The sequence below is a fragment of the Onthophagus taurus genome, chromosome 7 (genome assembly GCF_036711975.1).
Source record: "Onthophagus taurus isolate NC chromosome 7, IU_Otau_3.0, whole genome shotgun sequence".
NCBI classification, from domain to species: Eukaryota; Metazoa; Arthropoda; class Insecta; order Coleoptera; family Scarabaeidae; genus Onthophagus; species Onthophagus taurus.
In genome coordinates, this window is record NC_091972.1 from 3302785 (window position 1) to 3321324 (window position 18540).

Sequence of the window (18540 nt, forward strand, 5' to 3'; positions counted from 1 at the left end):
TAGTGATGGTCTGCGAAGCAGCAAAAGAGCTTTTATTTCGGTTAAACTTCGAATATCGCATTTCTCGCTATTTTCTGTCTCACTTAATGGATAATGGTCGACGTCACGCGCGTTTCGGGGTGGAAAAAATCGTAAAATTTGATGGAATTTGCAATTTGGCGAAGTGCCGCTTTGTAGGGGAGAGCTTTACGGCTACGATATTACACCGCTTACGAAAAGTGTTCTTTTTAACCATCAGAATTTGGAAGGACCCAGCTGTCACCATGACTAATGATGGGAATTACGTTTCTAAGAAAAAAAATCGAAAGCCTACTCTAATAACTATAATTTATGTTGTAAGATACCAATCTATAGGATTGCTTTCAATATAAAAAAAAATTGCAAACAAAAATGATTTATGTTATTAATGATATTATTAAAGAGTTGTGTTGGATTCACTTGGTTAAAATGAAATAATGTCCTGGAGTAATATTTCTGGGAATTTAAGAAATTTACTATATTGGATTAGACTATAAGTAGTTAGTTTTGTTATGATTTTCGTTTAGTTTTAAGAAAAATTAGGACGATGTGCGGGAAAAAGGTAATTCATTGAAGTCTATGACCTTCAAATTTTGACCTTGACCTTTTGACAGCTATTGATTTTGGCGACTTTTCAGACGATTTTCGATTCTAAAACCATGCGAGATCGATAGATCGTGTCGATTTAGCCCTTAGGCCGCAATTTCATCCATTTCTGAATCATTTTATATATTTAAATTCCATTTTTTTTCTTTCCAAACTTTAACATCAAATTACGAATTTCTCGAAGGAATTTGACACCCGAAAGCGCGATTATCTAAAAGAACGAAAAATTAACTACAAAATTACAAAATCTTAATCAAATTTAAAGTTTATTAATAATTTCGAATATTTTCAAAGTTGATAGTTATTTTCTTTAAAAAAATCAATCATTTTGGCTAACCTGTGTAATTTATAATTCCCGCTATTTTATCAACCAATCAGAGAGCCCAGATTCAAATTGCGGCGATCAAATTCGGATATCCAAGAAGCCCTTGTCCAAAAAGGGTATATAAGGCCGCGGAAATTTGACACCGAGGAGTTCAATTTTGGTTAGAGCAAAGCGTTGTCGAATCTACGTCAATTTAACCTAAAAATTTCTAACCTAAGTTTGAACTTAGAATTTTTTTTTGACAACTCAATTTACTTTTATCTAGTAAAAGTAAACAAGTGTTTCTAAATTATCTGCGAAGAAATCGAAACCATACCTGAGATCGAGTCCAATGTTCCATCCTGTTCCCGAGACTCCTAAACTAACACCGAAGAATCCATCCCGCAAGACCAAGGTCAACCAACCATTTTTAACTGACATGTCACACCTCCGGAAACAAGTTAAGTGAACATAATTTCCTTTTATCGAACTCTTTAATTTTTATAACTCTCGCGATTAAAATAAAAATAAATCAATCTTAAAAGACCTTTATAAATTAACGCGTATAAACTTTGTCAATTTCAACACTCATATAAAGGAGTTACCTCTTTCTTGCACAGATTTCTTTATGCTCTATTTTATATTTAGTTCGTAAATTTAAAAATTTAGTTATAGATGTCTCCATGAACTTGCGTTTTATTTTTTTTTGTCCCTGAGATTCATGTTCTTTAATTTAACAAAAAAAATGTATTTTTGTTCGTTGTTATCCAATTAAATAATTGTTATATGATATTACGTCGTTAAGGTCTTTAGCAGGTTTTAATATCATTTTTAACGCAGCGATTTTCCACTGAATTAAAAAATACTCAAGATGAAGCATAGCACATTTGATTTCTCTTTATCCCCGGAGATTTGTCTCGAGAAAGTTGAAACACTGTAGTTAGATGATTTGCAAACATCTTCATCATCTCGCAATTTTGCATTTTGATCGAAATATGCTGGTGAACGAATTTATTTAGCTTCCAATTCGAATAGTTGGTATGTATGGCGAAGAGATCGGTTTAATAGGGTTTTATCTAGAGGTGAGCGGATATTTTCACCGGTTATTCCAGTTTATTGATGATGTTTTGCATTGTTTTGTCTCTTCAGAGATGCTTTTGTTGGGAGGATCGAACAATTTTGCTGTCAAAGCTTTCATCCACACTCACAAATATGATCTGAATATTTGAATAGGGAAGAGAGAAAAAAATTTATTAAAGCCAACAAAATATAATTACGTTATAACCGTAGTCGTGAGTTCCAATCTTCATAATTACCGATGAGGATGAACCCAGGAGAGGTCAACAACAACCTAAATGTAGAGATGAAGAATCAGAGTTTCCACAGAATAATTATAAATCACCAACAACATACATCTGGAACAATAAGCTATATACAAAAGCAAGAAAAATAGTACTAGATACAGAAGCAATAAAGTTTAAAGGATTCTTCTGCAGAAACTTTTCGGATAAAGTAGAGTAGAAGTACCGGCTGTACTTGTTAACTAATTGTAGGGAAATTAATATCGGGTATAGCAGCCAAAGCGCTGAATTAAAAGAAAACTATCCTTTTATAACGTTAAGCTTTCGGTTTTTATTTAGGCCTTCATCAGAACATTACATCTACAATAAATCAAAAAATGAACAAAAATAACAAAAAGACGCAATAAGACTTACGGACAGAGCGCCAACAAAAGTGAGGTTAAGAGCATGTCAACGGTTGAAGACCGCTGAACAACCAGCAAACGGCCTGGAAAAACTACTGTGAGGTACTGTGAGGTCGTACCCACATATACGGCATTACACACACCACAGGGAATTTTATAAACGACATTAGACTTCAAGATGGTAGGGGTAGGGTTCTTGAGGTTGGTGAACAGCTATCGCAAAGGTTTGTAATTATATTTGGCGATCTTTACATTGTCAGAATGTAAAATAGAAACTATTTTCTTAGTCAATTGGGGAATAAAAGGCAGGAGCGAGAATCTCAATTCACCACGAGATGGCACAGGTCTAGTAAGAGAAACATTCAAATTCCCGACAACATTAAACAGAACCTGGGAAAACCGTTGTTATAAAACATTTGGCTAAGAATCCTCAGATTGCTTTCTCGAAAGGATGGGTGGGAGATCTTAGTGATTCTGTCTCTCATGGCAGTCACGGTATTAATCTTCTGGTGTAAAGGATGACCGGAGAAATAATTAATATACCTCCCAGTGTGTTGTTCTTTACGGTACCAGTCGATAAGGAGGGCACCGTCAGGTTGTCTGAACAACCTACAATCCAAAAAGGGAACTGAACAGTCAGACTCAGTCTCAACAGTAAATTGAAGACGCGCATTATATGAATTAAACACCTCAAGAACAGTGGTGACACTATCAGAGGGGACAGCACAGACAATGTCGTCAACATAATTTCGGATAAAGTCGAAACGATACTGATTAATCTTTCGGCTTGTGGCGAATATTTAAACTCAAGATATATCTTTCTTTGGATTACCAGTCATAAAAAATTACTAGTTATTAATAAACATAGTCAGTGTAGGACTGTTAAGTTACCAAATAACGCTAATGATGACACGGTAGAGCGGTGATGGTGGAAAACACGATTTAGCCGCGAGCAGTTAATTAAATTTCAATTATTTCCGGTGCACAACGAAATTGGCCGGTACATGTTCCGAATACTCTGATGTACATATGTTTACAGCTTCGGTTCGACACCCTATAATCAACATAACTCTACGTCGGCATGTTAACCCCTTCCGCGTGCTTAATTCCAAAAGGATAATCAAATAATCGAACACACGCGAGAAATACGAAAAGCATTAATTATTTGTGGTGGAATTTATGTACTGGAATGTCTCCATTCTTTGCTAAATTGGAATATTTCCAACTTTATCTGATACTCTGAATGCAATCTTATTCTTCCCCATTAATATTTCATTAAGGAAAAGAAAAATAAAAATCCAAACGAAATACGACGGTCATGAACTTTTGCAATAAGGTACATTTAAGCTGTCTTCTCGCGAAAAATGTTTCCAACTCACGCAAGATGCAGTCGAGTTTTATCCAGAAATCCCGGGAGCACAAAGGTGAGTTCTCCGGCAAAAGCTAACCCAGTAAACGGTTTCCCGACGTTCCTCGACAATTGAATTAGCAAGGGTGGAACCGGAAGGACGAAAGCGCTGAAGGTTAGCAACATCTGGGGGTGAGTTAGAGGCGATGGTGGAGGTTCGTGCAGAGGGCGTGGTTCTATGATGAACCGTTCTGCAAGAAATTTCCTTCGAACTTCCGACATTAATCCTCGCTTTGGGGCAATTAATGGCGACGAAACGCGGCTGGACAATCGGAACGAAGCCGCGTAATTAATCTGCACGTCCGCACCAACCCCACGATCCCAGGTGGCTCGTCGACCGAAATCTAAATTCCGCGGTCCCAATGTTTGCACGGATAAAGGTGGATTTAGTTCTTGGTCATACCCGGGGTGGTCACTACTAATTAAGGGTGTACTTATTGATAGCAACAGCATGAGAGCAACGTTCACTTCCGAAGGGAAATTCGAATTAATACCCATACCATCGAGTTTAAAGTTATAAACTTTGTTTCTAATTAGCCACCAACAACATTAATTCGAATGAATTTTAGTAATTCTCATTTTCAATTATACGATTAAAGGGGGGATTCTGCAATCTACATCCCAAGAAATTTAAAAATCCCCTCGTCTTGGAGACTATTTCTTTACATGTCTTAATCGAATTTCGGCTATAAACGGAAATAACTTTTCGTACACCTCACAGAGTGATGTGAGGTGTAAACTTTTCTTGGAAGGCACGCTATGAAAGCCCCTCGACCATCTTAACGAGAAAAGGCACTCTGAATTAATGCAAAACCTACACTTACCGTTGGCACTGAAGAGCTGCATTAAAACCTAAAACTAAACTAAAAACTCTACGAGTAAATCAATTATAATGATGGAAAATAAATTTGTTAGAGTGATAAACAGCTTTGTCAAGTTATTGAATTATGAATCCCAACCCAGTGCATTGAATCACCACAGCTATAATTAGTTCAGTTCTATTACTGAATTTGATGACAATGTGTGATACTAATGCCATAACTAATTGTTTAATAAGTCATATCCAGTGTAATAGAAACTGTCTACTTTAGTTAACTTTCTTTTTTTTTGGGGTAATACCGTAGATATCGACCTTTCGTTGGGTAAGAGGGGTTTTCGGTTAAAATCCTCCGAAAATCCGTCGGCCCGGTAAATTATTTGGCGTACATAATGGACGCCATAAAGGCTAAAACCGGCGCCGGGACGAAGTGGCCCCCGGCCGCCGATTCGTCCGATTTTATTCCTCTGCCAACTATATCCGAGAGTCCTTGTTTAAAGTAGTCACCTGCTTAATTCACCGAAACGGTCCTGCGACCCGAACAGCCGCGGACTCGGCGGGTTTGTATAGTCCCCCATTACCATAACTTGGTTAGGGGCGCACGTGTGGCATGGCATGGCTGGAAATTAGAACGACAACGTCGCGAAACCTCCAAAATAATGTATGCGACAGAACCGTCACAAAATTACGCACACAAGAGTGATTTTATGCAATCTGCTGTATTGTAGGTATATGAAATTAAAACGATAATTGCTACCATTAATCCATTTACGGCCAAGGTAGAAAATAATTGTAAATTTTAGAAAAAAATTATTGATTATAGCAAAAGATATGTTAACTAAGACGATTTGGCATATATCATATCAAAAAAAAAATTGGGTATATGAAAAAAATGATGGTGCGTAAACGCACCTTTGGCTAAACATATCGTCCCCTTTCTCACGTAGTGGCGTATCTGACATGCACACATTTTTACAGGAGATGCAAAAAACTAAAACTCTATAACCATAACTTATTAAAACACAAGTAATAATAAAGATGTGGTTATTAAATTTGGACAACAGGATTTAGAAGGTTGCTATTAAAGATGTCTATGTCAAATGGGAAATATAACCCATAATTTATTCTTTTTTTGTTAAAAATATGCAGTTACGTCAGTACGTGACTTTGCACCAGATTCATTATATCAGATACGCCATAGACTATTTCCCTTTATGAAAATAAATTACACAATTTATACGAGGTTTTATTGTGAACTAATTCGGAATATGCAAAAATATTTATCTATAATAATAATTAATTATAATTAAAGATTAAAAAATGTTCATTAGATACCTAATTAAAGTTTATTCTAAACAGAAACAAGAATTAATGAAAAACGAACTCAAAAACTCAATTATTTTTTTCATGAGGTAAATTAAAAATAAATTGTTGACATTCTGGAATGCGAACAACTGGATGGTTTCCTCTACATAACGAAACAAGATCATCAAATTTCTTTCTTGAAATATTTATTGGTTGTTTATTCAAAGCAGCGACAGGGAAATCCAAAGGGTTCTTGAGTAAACGTTTGAGACGAATGCAGTCGTAAGTATTCTCAAGATGACTAGTTTTAAGAAACAACTTATCAGGTTCAGTTTTTCGCACTTGAATCTCCTTAATATCAGTCCATTTTATGCGTTTACCAGATTCGGATATTTTCACATTTAATATTCGAATTTCTTTCGAAAGAGCTTTGAAATCCTTGAAATCTTTGTATGTCATTGGAATGACGTTATAAGGAGACTTTTTTCGTGCTAACCGAATCACTGGGTGTAACTGTGAAGGCATAAATATACTGCCAGCTGTGGCAATAGCCTTAGAGATTGCACTATGAGCAGAATCGCCTTCGTTCTGACCATGGTTAGTTTCGAAATAGCTTAGAGTAATTTCGGTCAACGCTGAAAATTTGTTAACTGCGTACATCAGCATTGCTGCAATTATAGAGTTTTTATTTTGCCCATAACACCCATCAGAGAAAAGGTTCGCTTTCACTATTTTTTGTTTTTCACTGTATTCTTCTAAAGTCTTGAAAATGCAAGTAGCGATTTCCGAAGAACCCCTTCTACTAGCTGTTTCATCCCAAAAAAAACAATTACAGTCTTTATTTGCAATATTATAAACAGTAAAATTAAATGTCGATAAGCGGCTTTTATAAAATATGGCACTTTCTTTGGATATGGGGACGTATATAACTTGTTGAAGGTCGAAAACAGCACATAAAATGTACGGATTTTCTTGAGCTTCAGATTTACATACTGCTTTCTTTGCACGAACGGCTGTTTTTTCTGCAGTATGAAGATTATACCTTTCTCTCAGATTCTCTTTCACACTTTCATCACCCTCGTGAAAAGTAAAACATAATGAACATTGGTTGATGAACTTTTTTAGGGCTACTAAACGATAAATTTTGTTGTTTGAAGACTCTTCGATAAGTAGCATAACTAGGTACTCCATGGTTTCGTCCCTGTTTTTCTAATTCTTCCACAAAGAAGGTGTACATTTTACTTAAACTTAAGTCTGGGTGAAGATAGTTTTGATGTCTTCGCCCTACAGAAATGTGACTCCATCCGTGGAAATTTGTCTATTTGCTGTTTAATCTCAATTAGTATTTTAGATTCTTTTATTTTATGTTCACGTTGTCTTTGCCTTCCTCCTCGTTTTTCGTTTTCTAAAACACCAGTGTCGGTTACTTTATTCAGGGCTGTTCTGCACATTCTTTCAGATATGCCTAGGGTACTTAAGAACATTTTTTTGCAGACAACGTGAGGCTTCTTATCCATGCTCAGTGCGTATTTCAAGGTATATTTTCTACGTGATTCATTTTTCGTTGTTGTTCGAAACTTATTTGAGACCTTAATATGTCTTACTAGAAATTCACGCTGTAGGTGAAGGTTACCAAGTGCAAAAAAATCAGTGAATATGCTTTCTGTTCTTCACTAATTTCGCAACACTCCTTACCCTTTGCTTTACATACTACACTGTCACACCGTGTTTTCATGGTTCTAGCAGGAACTATTTTCTTTGTAGTAGAGCTGATGTACTCCTTACCTGAGAAAGAAATTTAAGAAGGTACTAGTGATATACCGGTAATATTGTTTTTCAAGATATATCTAAATTCCTCTGTTTTTTAGCAAATTTTTGCGCATTACTTCGTTGAGTTCGAGGTGTAACCTCTTCTCTATCCTCTCCTTCAACTACAAATTCCTCTTGGATACATTTTTGCTCTTTGCCATGCTCACAAGAATCTCTCTCCTCAATAAAATGACGGAAACACAAAAGAACTTCGCATCGATGGCATGCCGCAAAAACTTCTCCTGTGCATTTGTGAGCTTCACAGATTCCAAATGGAGGGTCATCATCAGAATCATATATAAGAAATTCACTGATATCATCGCAGCTGTCGATTGGGTTAGTCCTTTCAGTCTCTTTTAAATTTATTGTATTTTGTGTTTGCTTTAGATTAGCTAGTGGTACATCATCTTCTGAATCAAAACTATGTGAATCCTCAGAGACCGTGTGAATGTCCAGAACTTTCCCGTAATACCACTTTTTAACGTAACACATCTTCACCGAACATCCCACTGTTAAATTTTTACAGTTTACAGTTTGTAATTCATTAGCAGCAACCACATTTTTACTATTGTCTCGCCACTGTACAAGTACATCCATTTTTTAATTTTATTATCAAAAAACACAGAGCACAATATGAGCGCAAATTACACCGTGAACACAATTGAACACAATATCAACAATCGTATGACAGATACGCCATATTTATGCTGTTGGCCAATTAAGCATGCTAGATTCACACATACCGTCGTAACTGACATACGTCAGTACATGAGAAAAAATTAAAAAATATTAACACATACGACAGTACAAGATTAACGAATTCCTAGTATTGTGTTGGGAATTCAGATACGCCACTACGTGAGATGGTGTGGACGCTTTAAACTTACTTACTGCCGGCATATCTCATTTTTTCATTTTTTGCTAGATACGTCACTACGTGAGAAAGGGGACGATATGTATATTTATTTGTGGTAATTCTCAAAACATTTTATATGTAAATGTACTTTTTGTAATTCGCGACGGTAATGAAAGCTATAACAGTACTCAAACGGGTGCTGTAATGAGACTCCTTACAGCATCCGATGCTGTAATGAGATTTTAGTAACATTTTATGGAACCAGTTCAAGTTGGTGACATTGGGTCATTAATTTTTCTAGTTGTCAATGTGACAATATTTGTCTATGGATGTTTAAACGCGTTCTTAGCATCGAATACAAGGTCCACAATGATGAGGACATTGAACTCTGAGCAATTTCTCTTATTTTGGGTGGTGTACATGAAACATTTTTGTCAGGTGAATACATTTTGTGTTTTGACAGTTTCTAATTGTCAATTCAAATTTCTATTTTCAAGTGTTACGGTATTACCAACTGGTACATTCCTATTTCCCTACATTGTCAAAATTTATTTTATTTTTGAGAAAAAAAAGGATAAAAACGCGAATTACAAAAAATAGCATAAAAAACACGTTTCATAAGACTTAAAGCACTCATTCATTAAAAACTCATCAATTTGAATTCGTGCACTTCAAACGTGTCTCACGAAATTTGTTTTTTAATACACTATTACACTTCGCACAAATATAAATAGTATGAGTTTTACACAATTTACAACGTCGTCTGGCTTTATTATATTCTTCCTTGATGATATCACGATAATGTGGGTCATACATTATCGATACGAACTTCTGCAGGAACGGTACCTCCAAATGATGGATTCATATTGTTACCTGCATTATCATCTTCCGCCTTCATCAGACGTACAGCAATGTATGAGCTGAAGTTCAATTGCGTCATTTTATTATTATATGCCATGTTGACCAATTTCCAACAATTGACGATGGTACTATCTAGCAAATTTACAAACAACGGCCACCACCACTTTTTGCCACCCACATTTATCCTATAGTTGGAAATACCATTATCATGTAAGTCTACGCCTCCCATATATTTATTATACTCAGCGATTATATTTGGTTGAGGAATCATAACGACTTTCCGCTCTCTTTGGTTGTATCGTCTAACGGTGGTCAAAGGTTGCGCACTAAAGTTATTACTAATAATGGTAACTACTGAATTGTCGTTCCATCTAGTCAAGGATATTTTTATCTCTTCGTCAAATACGGAATCATAACTACCTCGTTTCTTTTTCGAAATAATTTTGGAAGGACATTTAGCTGTTCGATTATCTCTTATGGTTCTCGTAGCGAAAAGCCCTTTTCATTAAAAAATTTCAATAACTTGTACGAAGAGAAAAAGTTGTCAAAATATATCCGATGATTTTGTGGAGATTTTACGATTTTTAGCAAATCAACAACAACTTGGCCTCCTAAGCCAACTTCTGATTTTTCTCTTGATGTGTTTGCCCCTTCATATGGAGCAAATTGAAATAAATATCCATCCGAAGACGACAGGCACCAAACCTTGAACCCGAATCGCACGGGCTTTCCTTTTATAAACATTTTGCAAGAATGTCTTCCAAAATCAATCGAAAGATTACGAGCAAATACACCAAATTGCATGTACTTGACGTTCATTATGTTGAAAATAGGGCGGAGTTTGGCAAATTTATTATTTTTATCTAAATCTGCGTTATCAGATAGATGCAAATTACGTTTTATACTTCGGAATGTATTACGAGACATACAATTCCGAACTATATCTAAACCTTTATCTTCGTCTTTCGACCAATATTTTGATATCGACACTTTGAGGCAGTCTATGGTAACCGGACAACAACAATATACTTAAAAACCGTTTCAGATCTTTTATTCCAAACTGTCCAAACTTTCGTAAATAGTTTCACCCTTTTTCCAAAGAGGTACCGAATCTTTTGGTCCAATTGCAAGCTTTTGTCTTTTTATTTGCAACGTTTCTTCGTCAGATCTGTCAAAATCATCGTCCTCATTGTGATTATGGGTTTGTATCTCAAAGGCACCAGCTATATTTTGCTCATTGGGATGACATTGTTCAGGTAGAACATCTTCATCAATATGCTCTTCATCCGTTAGTTCGTCTACTTCCGGAGGAATATACACGACACCAATATTATCTAAAAATTCTTTTTTTACTGGACATTGCGTAGCAATATAACAAAATGAAAAAAAAAATAATAAAATAATACCTATACCATTATCTTCGTTTTCTAGGTCATTCAGAACATCTTCTAAAGCAGCCTCCAATTCATTGTGGGTCAGGTAAACCTTCATTCTTACTCGAAATACTAGTAACATAACCTATCGACTAAGGTACAACCACACTCTACAATTCAACAGTAAACACTGAATTTACACATGCAAAACCTGTCTGAACATGTATTCCCAGGTGAAATATACGTATCTGGCCAATGGTGCATTTACGCACCACCGAGTTTAGCGTAATTTTTTATAAAGAAAATAACAAGACATTTCCAAACTAATGCACTAATATCGAAATATAAAGATTTGAGTTTACGAATATCCACATAGAAAAATTAAAATCAAAATTACTAACAATTTATATAAAAAACAGTTCGAGGACGAGCAAATGTCCAAATTTGTGAAGTTTTAACAGATACCATAACATTAATATAGCTATTAGATTCTCCAGGTTCATCTTTGATGTATAGATAAAGGAATATAAATGTAAAGATGAAAAATTTTTATTAACTATTCAGGATCTGTGCTACATATGTTTCGACTCACCACAGAGTCGTCATCAGGCACGACTAAAATAATATATAAAGTAAATAATATAAATAAAAATATTAAATTAATTACCGTCAAATGGGTTCACAAGTGAAGGTTGTAGAGTAATGACCTCAACATGAATATCAATACAACCAAATGTTATGGTACTTTAAAACAACGGAAAGATCCTTGAATAATCAGATACAATCACAATTCAATTTGTTACACATTAAAAATTAAAACGAATACGATACAAAACCGGCTCAGACGAGAGTTATAACCTCAAATGTCAAAGTGTATGGTAGGAATATGGTCACGTGAACGAAATAGAGTGGCAGAATCAAATTAAAAATCATTGCATCAGTTTTAGAAATATTCTGTTGTTATTGATGTCAGTTATATCGTTTAATAATAGCTCTGGGAAATCCTTTTTGTTCAGCGTTATATAGTATTCCTCATATATATCTAGCAATTTTGATTTTTTAAGGTTTTTAATAATATTTATATCCATTTTATTAGGTTTATGTTTATATTCTTCAAGGTGTTTATGAAAGGCGGAGGTGTTTCTTGTAATATGCTCTTTATATCTTGTAGTAATATTTCTTCCTGTTTGTCCTATATAAAATTTCTCGCAGTCGTTACATTTTAATCTATAAATACCACTCATTTCGTTCTTTTCAAATTTGTGTTTGTTATTTATAAGCATTTGACTCATGTTATTGTTGTTTTGAAGGCGACATTAATGTTATGCTTGAATAGGATTTCTTTAAATTTGTATTGTAGATTAGGTTGATAAGGTAATTTTACATAAGTTAGTTTTTGTTTACATCTAGGGAAAATTAAGTTGTTTATATTACTTCTATGGAAACTATTGTAGAAGGTCTGAATATCTTTTATATCAAATCCATTTTTAAGTCCAATTTCTGTTATCAGAATCAATTCATTGGTGAAGTCTCTATTGCTAAGTGGAATGTGTGCAGCTCTATGGAAGAAGAATCGAAATGCTGCAGTTTTATGGCTTATGCCAGTGGTATTCAAACATTTTGGCTGCATGACCCCAAATGGTACACAGAGGTGACATGCCGACCCAAACTTAAAATAATAATTTAATTCTAGTTGTTCCAAAAATTGGGAAAGGTATTATTATATCAAGAAGATGTTAATTTGTTTTTATTTTTTTTGTTTCATACATAGCAAATGTATTATGTTAAAACAAGTACCTACAATAAACAGAATATCAACTCTGCAGTTAACAAATATTAGGTTCAAAATCAACATTAACGATTTGTAACTATTAAAATTATAATATGGCGTACACGTAGGAACTTCATCAAAAATCAATACAAAAGAAAAATATTTAATGAGATCTGTGAGCCTGTTTCTTATTTACAAGTGCTGATATATCTGGCTCTATTTTGCTCAATTTGAGTCTTAAAGGTGGCTCTATTGCTATTTTGTTTCGGTATTTCGATTTTAGGTAGAGAAATTGGGAAAATCTCTACTCGCACATATAAGATGACGCAAATGGTAATAATACCTTCAGAGCTTCATCAGACAGTTCTGGATATTCATTTCGAACTTTAAGCCAAAAATTGCTCAATTTAAGTTCTTTGAAAATTAATTTTAATTCTCCATCAGATGATAACTCAATTAGTTTTTCACTAAAATGAAATGACACATTTTTGGGTAATTTACATTGAAAGGGATTTCGACTCCAGTCAAAGTTAGAAAAATCTTCCGGAAAATAAGTACTAAATTGACATTTTAAATCTGTCAAGTGAAGATATATCTTTAACAATCGATTGAATAACTTTGAACTTGTTTTCTATAACAAAACATTCTAATGTTGGAAATGCTGCAAAATTATTCTCCTTGCAGTATGAGCACCACAAATCTATTTTTTTTGTAAAGGCTTTAATTTTATCATTGGCCACTAATATATTTAATTGTTCACCTTGAAGACTTAAATTCAACTCGTTTAATTTGAGAAAAATGTCACTTAAGTAAGCTAACCTACATAGCCATTCTTCATCGGTTAAAAAGTTTGTAAATTTTTGTTTTTATCATTATCATTTAAAAACACAAACACTTCTTCTTTAAGTTCAAATAGTCTCGTTAGAACCCTACCCCTCGAAAGCCAACGAACCTCTGTATGTAAAAGAAGATGCTGATGCTCATTACCCATTTCTTTGCATATGTGCGCAAAAATCCTTGAGTTCAGAGGACGCGCCTTTATAAAATTTATTATTTTAACTCCAGTATCTAAGACAGACACTAAGTTCGGTGGCATGTTTTACGATACAAGCTCTTCTCTATGAATCATACAGTGAACCCATGTTACATTGGGTGAAACTTCTTTGATTCGGGCTAGAAGTCCGCTGTGTTTTCCAACCATGGCACGAGCTCCATCACTGCACATACCCACACAATTTTCCCAAGAAATATGGTTTCCCGTGATGTAAGAATTTACCGATTTAAAAATTTCTTCACCAGTAGTTCTTTGTAGTTCCTTGCAAAAAAGAAAGTCGTCAACTACTTCATTTTTGTATTCATATTTTGCAAAACAAATTAGTTGTGCAGCATTTAGGCAATCCGTAGATTCATCCAATTGAAGACTAAAAAATTTACTTTTTCGAATTCTCATTATAATTTCGTTTTCCACATTTTCTGCCATTTCAAATATTCTGCGGCTAACTGTTGTATCCGTGAGTGGTATTTGAGATATTTGTTGCATTTCCTTTTCGCCAAACATAATGGCTGCTATATCTTGGGCTGCTGGAGCAATTAAGTCTTCAGCAATTGTGTACGGTTTGCCAGATTTTGCTATACGATAGCTCATTATTTCATCCACCTTGCGACCCCGAAAAAACTTTTCGCGACCCCATTGTGGGTCGCGACCCATAGTTTGAATAGCACTGGCTTATGCAATTGAAAGACTTTTTAGGTATCACACAGTCGGTAGCAGTTGGTTTTCTATATATATTGAAATCCAATGATTTGTCATTTGTATGTCTTTTTATAGTTAAGTCTAGGAAATTAATGCTGCGGTTAGATTCCTTTTCGATGGTGAATTGTAGACAGCTAATATTATTAAAGACATTCATGGGAGCGCTAAGCATTGCGTGGTTACCCTCGTAAATAGAGGGTAATTAGAGCTATTATTAAACGATATAACTGACATCAATAACAACAGAATATTTCTAAAACTGATGCAATGATTTTTAATTTGATTCTGCCACTCTATTTCGTTCACGTGACCATATTCCTACCATACACTTTGACATTTGAGGTTATAACTCTCGTCTGAGCCGGTTTTGTATCGTATTCGTTTTAATTTTTAATGTGTAACAAATTGAATTGTGATTGTATCTGATTATTCAAGGATTTTTCCGTTGTTTTAAAGTACCATAACATTTGGTTGTATTGTCTGTACACGAGAAAACATTTGTTTAAACATTGATATTCATGTTGAGGTCATTACTCTACAACCTTCACTTGTGAACCCATTTGACGGTAATTAACTTAATATTTTTATTTATATTATTTACTTTATATATTATTTTAGTCGTGCCTGATGACGACTCTGCGGTGAGTCGAATTATCTATACCATAACATTAAGTCGTAATATTGGAAGAATATAAATTACCGTTAAAAATAATCTAATCTTTTAAGTAACTTTTCATCTTAGAATAAAAAGTGTGTTGTCAATAATAAGTGAAAACAAATTTTTTTTTAACAGTGGTGTGCTAACACACCGTTGGCCGTAAATGCGTTAATGCATGAATTTTTCAGTTGACTAATAAAAAGTAGAAATTAAAATAAATTATTGTCTAAATTAGTACTTGTTACAGTTAGTATAATTGTTGAACATGAAACTAAACACATAATCTAGCCCAAAAAAAAACGACAAACTATTACGGGGTGGTTATTCAATCCTAACAAACTTGGGAGCGAGTTCGCGTGCGCTCGAATTGTTAATTGCAGTAATTTGCATGTTTGGACATAGGGGAACTGGCGTTGGCTTTCATTTGTCGTGCGCAAATTTCCTAACCACTTATTTGTTAGAGTCAACCAAACGATGTAGCCTTTAAAGCCAAGAAAATCAATTTCGAAACTTACCACAAAAGTAAAAATGTTTGTTATTAAACGATATTTATCTTTTGTTTAGTAGGAAATAGCATTAAATATTATTGATGCGAAAATTCGTGTCAAACCGGTTATATTGAACCCGAGCCCTAAAGTCAAATGCATGAACAGCAGATAGGGGTGGACAGCAAAGTGCACTTAGCAATAAACGCGCTCTCGTAGAGCCAATTTGCGCCCTTTGCCGAATTAATTTGCCGTTCGATTTCGTTTCATCCACATAATTGCTCTAGTCCGTTTTCCCACGGCGCAATTATTAAATTGTTGTCCTGACAACCCCCATTCGGAAAATGCGTGGCTTTCAAATTTCACGTCGATTTACGTGCTCTATTTTAATGTTGTTTTAATTTTTTTTTCTAAAAGAGATCCGGCGCTTTGTTTAGACAAAAGAGCTTTTGGTAGTCGCTTACCGGCTGGTCGTTTCGAAAAAGGGGGCTTTCTATTTACGAGCATCCCTTTCCAAATCTGAAGTTATCGTGGACATAAACTCAGCTTCGATTATCGGATTTTTTGCGATTTTTTCCTTAGGCGCCGAATTTATTGCCTATTCTGAAGACCCTTAAGGGTTCCTTTTTATATGGTATTATTTTCGAAATTTCCTATTTTTAATGTAGATCTTAAAATGACTTATAACAAAAATAATAATAATAATATACCTTTATTTACGTTAAGAAAACAAAAATACAGAGACACAATAGAAAAATCAAAGATAGGCGTAAATAAAGTACGAAAGAAAGAAAAAATTAACCCCGGCAATATGCCATAAAAAAAAAACGTGTACATGGACAGAGACATAGCAACTGGCGCAAGCCGGAGTAGCCCAAGGTTTATATATAAGAGGTTGTCTAGATTCGTACGCAACCATACTGCGCATTACGTCACATGTGGAAAATAATACCGCCAAACAATTCAAATTAAACAAATGCACGGAGCACCATATGGCCATGAGGTTGCGTGCGCAATCCGTGATCGCTTACGTCACGAAACACTCCTGCTCTTGCCCCTCGCCCACAAACTAAATCAAAGTATTGCGGCATAGGTACTTAGACAACCTTTAATATATAAACCTTGGGAGTAGCCACCAAAACTGCAGAGCCAGTTTGTGTGTGGCGTTCTCTAGTTAATCTTCATCGATCCATTTATAAAACTTACTTAAAAAAAAAAACTTTACATAAAACTCTCTGTACCTAATAGAGTTGGTTTACTAACAGAACAAGAAAAAAGAAAACAAAAAAAATATATATATTATAACCACTAATCTCAACTATTTAATAGTAGTATTTGTTAAACCATAATATGAAAAATGTCCTCAATTTGTGGTTCAGTGAGTTTTGCTGATTCAAATTCTTTGATGTTAGAAATTCAATAAACTCATTGTATACCCTAGCCAAATAAAAAGTAAAGTGTTTTTGTGCTATTGATTTATTTGTTCGAATTGCAATGGCAAGCCCGTGAGATGCAGTTCGCGTACAATAACAATGGGATGGGAATGTTAAATCCCTTTGAGTGTTAACTGCCTTAATCACGACTGTCATGACATACAACTGTTTTACTGTCATCAAACCAGATTCTTCAAACAACAGTACAGAAGGATAGATACGAGGTTTATGTAACATTACTTTCATAACAAGTTTTTGGGCTGTAATTACTTTTTGTAGGTGATGACCAGCGGACGAACCCCACGCAAGAATATCATATTGTAAGATAGGTTGAACAATTCCATAGTAAAATGTTTTAAGTGTTTTCAAATCACATACATCTCGCAGTCTTTTGAAGATGTAAACACTACGGCGAATCTTATCAACGATTTTTCCCACGTGAGCATCCCACCGCAAGTGGTTGTCAATTAAAACTCCCAGGTAAGTAGTATTTAGTACAGGTGTTATCTTTTTGCAAACACATATGCCATCAGTACAATCACTTTTATGTATCGGGAGGCTCATACAGTTATTATTAGTATTTTTTCTAATGGTAAATTTAATAAAGTTTGTCTTTCCTTCATTCAATGTAAGTTTACTATCCTCCAGCCAACTATTTATCATTTTTAGATCTGCCACCGTCTTATCCTCAACATCAGTCCAGGAAGAACCTTCTACAAATAGAACCGTGTCGTCTGCATACGAAATCGACTGCCCTTTCAGGGATAAAGAAAGTAAGTCATTTATGAACAATATAAACAGAAGCGGACCCAATACGGTTCCTTGCGGCACACCTACATTCACTGAAACCATTGTACTGTAATCCTGCCCAATCTTAACACATTGCATTCTATCCTGCAAGTAGGATTTCAATAACTTCCAGGGAATACCTCTAACCCCATAGATATCCAGCTTCTGTAACAATAAACTATGGTCGACAGTATCGAAGGCTTTAGCCAGATCCAAAAAAAAACAGCCAAACAAGGTTTGGACTTATCAAAGCTAGATTTAATTTTTGATGTAAGTTCAGCAATAGCATCATTCGTAGATTTACCTTCAATAAAACCAAACTGATTCTTTGACAGAATATTATTTTCATTAATAAAACAAGTCAGACGCACTTTTAAAAGATTTTCTAAGATTTTACTAAAATTGTCACAACCAGTGGAATTTTTATTTTTCATCTTATTTACAATACTTATGATTTCATGTTGATCAGTTGGGGCGAGGAATAATGAGTTGACGTTACTCTTTATGAATTTAAACGATTGATTAGACACTTTACCACTTTTCTGATTTAATAATTATCGCGCTACATCTTTAAAATACAGATTAAATT

At 34.7% G+C, this 18540-nt stretch overlaps 2 protein-coding genes and 1 long non-coding RNA gene across 7 annotated transcripts in view; 1 reads left to right on the top strand and 2 right to left on the bottom strand.

The window, feature by feature from the left end:
- LOC111422118 (Neuropilin and tolloid-like) overlaps positions 1–18540 on the bottom strand; it is a 198194-nt gene that overhangs the window by 19647 nt on the left and 160007 nt on the right. The window lies entirely within an intron of this gene.
- LOC139430853 (uncharacterized) lies at positions 6092–12009 on the bottom strand. The gene is made up of 3 exons (XM_071198275.1): positions 11730–12009; positions 11096–11677; positions 6092–11023 (listed from the first exon to the last, which is right to left on the bottom strand). The coding sequence occupies exon 3, from the start codon at positions 7352–7354 to the stop codon at positions 6251–6253; it is 1104 nt and encodes a 367-aa protein (XP_071054376.1). The 5' UTR covers positions 7355–11023; positions 11096–11677; positions 11730–12009; the 3' UTR covers positions 6092–6250.
- On the top strand, positions 16201–18491 carry LOC139430857 (uncharacterized). The gene is made up of 3 exons (XR_011641233.1): positions 16201–17386; positions 17442–17642; positions 17832–18491. It is a non-coding gene; the product is annotated as an uncharacterized lncRNA (long non-coding RNA).